The sequence below is a fragment of the Cyprinodon variegatus genome, unplaced genomic scaffold, assembly GCF_000732505.1.
Source record: "Cyprinodon variegatus isolate N-32 unplaced genomic scaffold, C_variegatus-1.0 Scaffold989, whole genome shotgun sequence".
In the NCBI taxonomy this organism is placed as follows: domain Eukaryota; kingdom Metazoa; phylum Chordata; class Actinopteri; order Cyprinodontiformes; family Cyprinodontidae; genus Cyprinodon; species Cyprinodon variegatus.
The window spans coordinates 229,558-238,521 of NW_015151442.1; the positions used below are offsets into that span (position 1 = coordinate 229,558).

Genomic DNA, 8,964 nt, shown 5'->3' on the forward strand with positions numbered 1-8,964 from the left:
AACTAAATATTTAGTTTGGAGCTAAACATTTATTTAGCAACAAACTAAATATTTAGTTTAGAAAATAAATATTTAGCTTGCTTACAAATTTTTTAACTGACTAAATATTTAGTTTGGAACTTTTCTCTTAAAACACGCTAAACAAGCATAAATATTGCTCCTATTTGTTCACTGCCTAACTTTTGTCTCTTGTCACTGTGTTTTTTATCTGCTGCTCAGAGTGTGTGAAGAGCCAGCCTCCCAGTCGCCTCATACGTGGCCAGATGACATCACCCAGTGGCCGGTGAGCAGACATGCTACTAGTTTCTACTCTCCCCTAACTCATTATTGTTCAATGTTTTATTTAAATCCAGTTATTTACTTCTTGAGTGCTTAAGAGGAGACACTAAACAGTTGTTTGTGATCACATCCTTTGGCAGGTCTGCACATTACCCAGGACGTGGAACAGCACAGGCTACAGACACATGGACTGTACTATTAAAGGGCGGCCCTGCTGCATAGGCACCAAGGGCAGGTGGGAATGATTTGCAGAAATACTTTTTGCTCTTTATTCATTTAGTCACTTGACTACCCCACTGTTGCTGCGACATGTGGAGTAGAAACCGAATCCCGGATGTCAGGGGTAACGGTTCAGCTATTCTTACCAAACAGCAAAGTATCTCAGTATATATAATAAACACATACTGTAGTAGATATTCAGAGTTTCCCCACTTTCCTTGATGGCTCCTTGGCTGGTCCCCTACAATTCATTTTTAAACATTAGTCTTTGTACTAAAATATAATTTCTGTCATGATTTGTGGGCATTAAGATCTAAAGAGAAGCATCGTCTCCTGGTCAGATCCTGTAATTCAGTGAACGGGTGGAGTCGGAGTAAAAAAAATACAGTGGCAGGAAGTTGGAGGGGATCTTGCTGGGAGTCTATTCAATTTATTTCTATAGCGCTAATTCCCAACACGTCATCTCAAGGCTCTTTACAGTTCACCAGATCATCCAGTCAAATTGATTCTATTTTCTATCTAAGCTGACTACCAGCTGATTGCATCGACTCATTGACTTAAGCAATCCCTCACACCAAGCATGCTTGTAGCGACAGTGGAGAGGAAAAACTCAAAGCAACAAAATATTCTCTTTGCATTTAACCTCAGTGGGCTTCCATTGTGCGTCGCTGCGGGGGCAGTGTGGGGTTTGCACAGGGTGGCAGTTCCCAGCTCTATGTCATAACCTCTAGGCCGCCACTCCCCAAAGAAGGTATTAGCGTGAAGGGTGTTTCCTAACGACCCACACTGGCAGCTTATTCCCCCCAGCGGGACGGTTTCCTTACCACTCTAGCTAGCCAGCTGCTGATTCAATCAAAACTGAAATCCAGTCAGCTGGTTTTGTTTTTCTCGATCATCTCGACAAACCGGAAAACAAACCAGACGTTAAAAACGGAAATCCGTACCCAGCATATCTGTGTTTTGTTGTTTTTTTGGGTGGTGTCTGTTTGTACCTTTATAACTCTACCATCTCGTCTGTCCCTGCTCTAGATGTGAGATCACCACCAGAGAGTACTGCGATTTCATGCATGGTTACTTCCATGAGGAGGCCACTCTCTGCTCACAGGTAGTCTCAGTGTGTTTGCATTTGGACCTTTTCTCTGCAGGTCTAAGTCTGAGTTTCTAATCTCTCTGTTTGAACCCAGGTCCACTGTTTGGACGATGTCTGCGGTTTGCTGCCCTTCCTAAATCCAGAGGTTCCTGATCAGCTCTACCGACTGTGGCTATCCCTCTTCCTCCATGCTGGGTGAGACCACCAATATCTCTATTTAGACACATGCTTAAAGAGTTATTTAACTATATGCAACTAAAACATGAGTTTTATTGATTTCAATAAATTATAACTTGGATTCAGACCAAATAAGGAGGAAAGCGGTTAGCTCATGTGAGCAACATAATACTCAGAGCTGATATGGAGCGCTTTAGCTCTTTAAATTGAACGAGTGAACAGAGGCAATGAGCTTAACTTCCTCCCTGTGTTTGTTTAAGGCTCCTTCACTGTGTGGTGTCAGTGGTGTTCCAGATGACCATACTGAGAGACCTGGAGAAGTTGGCAGGATGGGCGCGTATCTCCATCATCTACATCTTCAGTGGCATCACCGGTAACCTCGCCTCCGCCTTATTCCTGCCCTACAGAGCAGAGGTGAGTTCACGCACAGGCTAACAGTGAAAGGCATGTTCAGCATATCTCTCTCCCCTTCATGATTCCTGCTAAGTTTGTTCTCCTGTTACACTTAATTGGTTCAGATCATGAAACTAAATTTGATATCGGACAAAAAAGATAATCTGAGTTAATGAAATGAATGGTTTTCACATCCTGATCCCATTAATTGGTTAAGAAAAAGGCTTTCCAAACATGTAAGTGACGAGCCGTTTCTCAATTCAAGAACTCAAGTTTGGACTCGTGTTCTCACCAAGTACGTTCTTGAAAAGAACATAAAGTATGAAAATCAGCACACTCATCTGGAGCTGGATCTCACCTCCTGTTATTAATAGTCTCTCAATCAGGGGTCTTCATCGTTTTCCAGGCCAAGGACCCCAAACTGATGGCGAGATGGAGCGGGGACCCCCTAATTATATATATAGTATGAAATAATGTTCTATCAAACTGGTCCTATAGTCACTCTATTACAGATGGAGTAATGTAACTAAAGTAATCCCTCCCTGGGATTATTAAAGTATTTCTGATTCCTGGTTGATGGGACAGGTGTTGTGAATGAAACGGTGCCCAGCTTGAAAGAGCTCCTGTGTGTCGCTGAATGTTAGCATTGATGACTGAAAGACATCTTCTGCTTCCATTTATCTGTTTACTAAAAACATTTCAATTGGTGGAAAAAATTGCAGGAGGGAATATAAAAAGAAAGTCTAATCAACCAAAACTTTCATGACCCCCATGCAGTACCTCTGTGGACCCCCTAGGGGTTCCGGATCCCCTGTTGAAGACCTCCGTACTTTATACTGTATATAGTGTATTGCATGTTTCGTTATTGTTCATAACTATAGATCCTGTATGCTTTTTATATATAAAATGTGTCTGTGCCACCAACACCAAGTAAAATTCGTTGTAAGTGCAAACTTGGCAAAAAACTTGAATCTGATTCTAACAATGAACCTTTGCACAAGGATAGATCAGAAGACCTCGCCTATTGAGCCAGGCCAACAATTCCCTTTAACGTCCCCCCCCCTTCATTTAGTGGGGGAATAATAATGAACACAGTCAGATAAACACAAATCAAAAGAACATTTTGCCAAATAAAACAAAGAAGTCTCCATCAGAGCCAGAGGTCCTTCACATACGGCTATGTATAGAGAGGGCTGCTGCAGACGGGCTAACGTTAGCCTCAGAAGTCCGCTGGTTGCCACGGTCCTGACAACTTCGGAAATTTGTTTTTAAACTTACACATTAAATCGGTAAATGGACCATATAATGACACTTAAAAGTATAATGTAACATAACAACAGCAACAGAAAAGAGAACTTTTAACTTAATACTCTGAGCTCTGTGAGCGCTAACCTGGAAGCTGCTGCTGCCGCAGTGCATGCTGGGAAAGCTGTCAGTCTCGACAATGGACAGGTCTGCTCTGATGCATGATGGAGGGGCGAGAACAACATCCGGGGACTTTGTCCGTTCTCTGTCTTCTGTTCTTGTGAATTGGAACAGTACTAGTGCTGAGGCTGATGAGGTTTCACTAGCACACGAGAACACACAAGTACACATATTGAGAAACGGCCATAGACAGGTAAGGGGCAGGCTAACAAAAGAAACCAAACCACTCACATTCCAAAGGGGTGGACCAGTTCATCTGTTACAGTCTGCACGTTTCTAAGCCTAAACAAGACTTTGTTGGGCTACCGTAGAAAACCTCAAGCTCAACACTATTTCTGACATTTGAGTTAAAAAAGTTCCTGGATGGGAAGAGAAACGCAACTCATCATGCATATTATTATCATCGCACCTGATTAAATTCAAAAAATGCTCATTGCCACAATAATTGTAGCTACAAACAAAAACAACATAATTGAACATTACAATGTCATGTTGTATTAGTTTGGTCATGCGGCACTGATTGCGATGCAGCTCCGGATTGTAGGTGTTTAACTGAAGCAAAGAAGCAGCGTCACCACTGTGGCTTTTTTTCCCCAAGTTTGATGGTAATTATAATCCATAATGGTAATTTTAATGGTGGATATTGATCATTGCAAATCAGAGAAGATAACCCCCCCCCCCCCCCCCCCCCCCCCCCCCCCNCGTATTAAATAACCGGGCCTCATAGTTTCCAATCCAGCGTAAAAGTGACCTTTGCCTGCGGTGACTGGACCATGTTGTCTCGTCTGTCTGGGCTGTGTGGGCGGAGTAACGTGCTCTTTTCCTGGTTATTGGTGGTGAATGTGTTCAAGGATTACCCGTCTAATTAGCCAGCTGATCGGGCCGTGGCTTCAAACTCAGCACTGACGTCACTTTAATCTGTTCACCTTTCCTGCTCGACCCAAACTGCAGCTCTATCCAATTACTCCACACTGGAACTGTAGCCATTAACCTGCAAATCCAAGTTTTATCAATAATAATACAGATTAAACTATCTTCATTTCAGAAATTAATCTCATAATCTACAAATCTGTAGATTATGAGATTATGAGATCCTTTTAAAAAAGATTTTTATCTTTTTGGGGGTGAATTTTGTTTAACAAAATATTTGCATTTGGAAGATGAACACTTCAATTGAAAGTTATAAAAAAAAATAAATAAATCTATTCTTAACATGAAGAAATAACCCATAGGAGGGACGTACCAGAGTACTAAGAGTAATGAGGAGCACTTCATCTACCTGATTGATTTGTTTTGAACTGTTGACTGTTGAATCCCAGGGTTCCCGCGGGTCCTTAAAAAGTCTTAAAAAGTCTTGAATTTAACTTGCCTTATGCTGTAGGAACCCAAGTAACAAATATTTTAGGATTTCAGGTTAATCCTCCTCCAAATCGTCCCGTCAGGTGAGCTGATAGAAAGGGGAAGCCTTCCTCTTAGCACACGAGATTAAAGTGTGAGAGAAAGTGATCAGCTGTAGCCATGTTCACCATGTTCACCAGTGGCTGACTTCTCTGCACGGGTAAATCAAGTCTTAATTACCAGGTTTATACACATGTGAGTTTGGAAAGACCACTTTCCTTATTAGGAGATTAGCCTAATGCCTTTTTGTGGGTTAACAGAGGCCACAGTACTTGATGAATGGGATTACTTATACTCCGTTTAAATAAACACAATCGTAGCACAGCTCAGACTTGTCTGGTGCTCCCCTATGCTCCAACAAATTAACCCCAAGACTTGCCTGAAAAATATAATTTCTCAGGCCGTTTCTAGTCATGATCTCAAATTAGAAGGAAAGTTGTTGTTTTATATCATAGTGACCTCTGTAACATGGAGGGGCGTGCTGGCGTGGGACGTACCGTGACATAAGGGGCCAGAAACATCGGCCTCCAGCCTCCACCCATCTCTGATCATCCCACGGGTCTTTAAATACCAGGAATAACCAGAGGAAGCACACGACACATGCCGCTCAATCCACTTAAAGAGGTGCTTTAGGTGGATTATACCGTAAGCAGTAAGTCATGGAGCCCTCAGCTTGTGGAAAAATGACCCAAACAGCAACACATGAGAGTAAATCTGTTGCAGGACGGATCTGCAGCTTATCGCCATTCAGGAAAGTTAGATTTTCCAAGATATAGAACCTGAAATAGATGAAAGGATTCCCTCATCCCTGCAGCAGTAGCATTAGATCCTTTTAAATTTGAAGGTATTAAACTCGTAACATTTCCTGGGATTCCTTGTTTTTCTCTACTTCAAACTACAGTAAACAAAACTTTAAAAATATCAGGAATTAAGTCAATTTGATCCCAACTAAATAACAGTATCACTGAAATATAAATCCTTTTTTGTAAGCAGTAACTAAGTTATTATTTCTATTGCTCTGGAATGGACACTAACTGCCTTTCCCAAAAGTTATTCATGCTAAAGTCATGATGCTAACAAGTTTGAGCTTAGAAGCATTTAGAAAATGTCACATATGGCGGCGATTTCTGTTTCTGTTCATCACAGGAAGTTCTGAGTCATTCGGTGCTCTGGTTTGATAAGTGATGAAAACATGTTGAGCTGCAGTGAATGGAAACAGGGAGATTATGGGCATGAGTTGCCAAAAGGAATTAGAATGAAGAGGACGTGGTGTTCGTCTGGTTAGCGTTGGTTGGTTACAGTTATACTCTGCACCGCCTTAGAAACGGCTAATCCAACAGCAGGGTTTATGTTTCAAGTCACAACCAGCGATGGTCAGGCGTTAAAGGAAGGAATAATTAATGGATCTTTATTTATACTTAAAATTAATATGTTTACGTTGATTTAATGATTTTAGTGTTAATCAATAACTTAATATGTGTACTTGTGCGTTCTCGTGCGTTCGTGAAACATCATCATCTTCAGCCCTAGTACTATTCCAATTCACATGAACAGCAGACCGAGAACGGACAAAGTCCCTAGATGTTGTTCTCGCCCCTCCCTCTTTACCCAGCATGCATCAGAGCAGACCTGTCCCTCCCCCGATTGACAGCTGTCCCAGCATGCACTGCGGCAGCAGCAGCTTCCAGGTTAGCGTTTACAGAGCTCAGAGTGTTAAGTTAAAAGTTCTCTTTTCTTTTGCGGTTGTTCTATAAAAGTATGTTTTGAGATCATTTGCATCATTATATGGCCCATTTACTGATTTAGTGCGCAATTTAAATAAAATTTCCGAAGTTGAGTGGACCGTGGCAACCAGATAGCCTCCGAGGCTAACGGCAGCCTGGGCTAATATTAGCCTGTCTGCAGCAGCCCTCTCTCTGCATAGCAGTGTGCGAAGGACCGCTGGCTTCAATGGCCATATTTCTGTTTTATTTGGCAAAATGTTCATTTAATTTGTGTTTATCCGACTGTGTTCATTATTATTCACCCGCTAAATNTTAAGTTAAAAGTTCTCTTTTCTTTTGCGGTTGTTCTATAAAAGTATGTTTTGAGATCATTTGCATCATTATATGGCCCATTTACTGATTTAGTGCGCAATTTAAATAAAATTTCCGAAGTTGAGTGGACCGTGGCAACCAGATAGCCTCCGAGGCTAACGGCAGCCTGGGCTAATATTAGCCTGTCTGCAGCAGCCCTCTCTCTGCATAGCAGTGTGCGAAGGACCGCTGGCTTCAATGGCCATATTTCTGTTTTATTTGGCAAAATGTTCATTTAATTTGTGTTTATCCGACTGTGTTCATTATTATTCACCCGCTAAATCGAAAAAGTAATAATTTATTATTATCTAGGGACTATTAATAACAGGAGGTGAAATGCAGCTCCAGACGAGCTGAGCGTGTGGTGATGTCATCAGTACGCTTCTGTTCCAACTGACCCATATTTATGCTACGTGCTCCCGTTCTCCCAGAGTCCAGACTTAACTGTGTTCTTCTCAAGAACGTACTTGGCGACGACACGAGTCCGTACTCACAGTCTTGTGAATTGAGAAACGGCCAGCGTAACACCTCATTCCTGACATCTTCCGGCCGGTGCGGTTAGCCTAGCGCCATCCTCCACTGGAGTGACCCCCTCCTTCTGCTCGGAAGGCATATTTTTCTACTCTACTTATTTTTTTATTATTTTATACTCCACCCTTTCACTGAAATAAGGGTCCGACCAGGAGATGGCGCTCCTCTTTTAGATCTTAATGTCCACAAATCATGACAGGAAGAATATTTTAGTACAAAGATTGATCTTTAAAGAAGGGACTGCAGGGGACCGGCCAAGGAAATTATGAATGGCTACTAAAGTACACACCAACATGCTTCTGCGGTCATTGGGTGGGTCAGAGCTGGACAAAAGGCTGAGTTCAGAGAGCTGGTGAACTGCTTTGTGACATGATATGGAAACAATCATTTGGTACCACTTGTAAAACATCAGAGATTATTGTAGATTTTAGTAGGATCCCTGACTAGATGTTAACCCGCCGCAGCTCAGAATCATAAAGGAAGAATAATAGTTCCTCTCTAAGTAGTTTAGGAAAGAGCGTCCCTCTTTCCCTGCTCCTTTAGAGTATTAAAGGAAAAGCTGTGTGTTTACACCTTGAAGCTTTCTGTCCCCATTTCTTTTTCCTGGAAAGAAATCACACTGGACAAACTCACTAAATAACGCTTCATAGCGTATTAAATAACCGGGCCTCATAGTTTCCAATCCAGCGTAAAAGTGACCTTTGCCTGCGGTGACTGGACCATGTTGTCTCGTCTGTCTGGGCTGTGTGGGCGGAGTAACGTGCTCTTTTCCTGGTTATTGGTGGTGAATGTGTTCAAGGATTACCCGTCTAATTAGCCAGCTGATCGGGCCGTGGCTTCAAACTCAGCACTGACGTCACTTTAATCTGTTCACCTTTCCTGCTCGACCCAAACTGCAGCTCTATCCAATTACTCCACACTGGAACTGTAGCCATTAACCTGCAAATCCAAGTTTTATCAATAATAATACAGATTAAACTATCTTCATTTCAGAAATTAATCTCATAATCTACAAATCTGTAGATTATGAGATTATGAGATCCTTTTAAAAAAGATTTTTATCTTTTTGGGGGTGAATTTTGTTTAACAAAATATTTGCATTTGGAAGATGAACACTTCAATTGAAAGTTATAAAAAAAAATAAATAAATCTATTCTTAACATGAAGAAATAACCCATAGGAGGGACGTACCAGAGTACTAAGAGTAATGAGGAGCACTTCATCTACCTGATTGATTTGTTTTGAACTGTTGACTGTTGAATCCCAGGGTTCCCGCGGGTCCTTAAAAAGTCTTAAAAAGTCTTGAATTTAACTTGCCTTATGCTGTAGGAACCCAAGTAACAAATATTTTAGGATTTCAGGTTAATCCTCCTCCAA

The 8,964-nt window shown here is 41.6% G+C and overlaps 1 protein-coding gene across 2 annotated transcripts in view; it reads left to right on the forward strand.

Annotated features, from left to right (window-relative positions):
* rhbdf2 (rhomboid 5 homolog 2 (Drosophila)) overlaps positions 1-8,964 on the forward strand; it is a 59,950-nt gene that overhangs the window by 48,320 nt on the left and 2,666 nt on the right. For both annotated transcript variants that reach the window (XM_015399114.1, XM_015399115.1), the window contains exons 12-16: positions 220-283; positions 420-514; positions 1,528-1,603; positions 1,683-1,783; positions 2,026-2,179. In XM_015399114.1, coding sequence (XP_015254600.1) covers positions 220-283; positions 420-514; positions 1,528-1,603; positions 1,683-1,783; positions 2,026-2,179 — 490 coding nt within the window. The remainder of the gene's footprint in view (positions 1-219; positions 284-419; positions 515-1,527; positions 1,604-1,682; positions 1,784-2,025; positions 2,180-8,964) is intronic.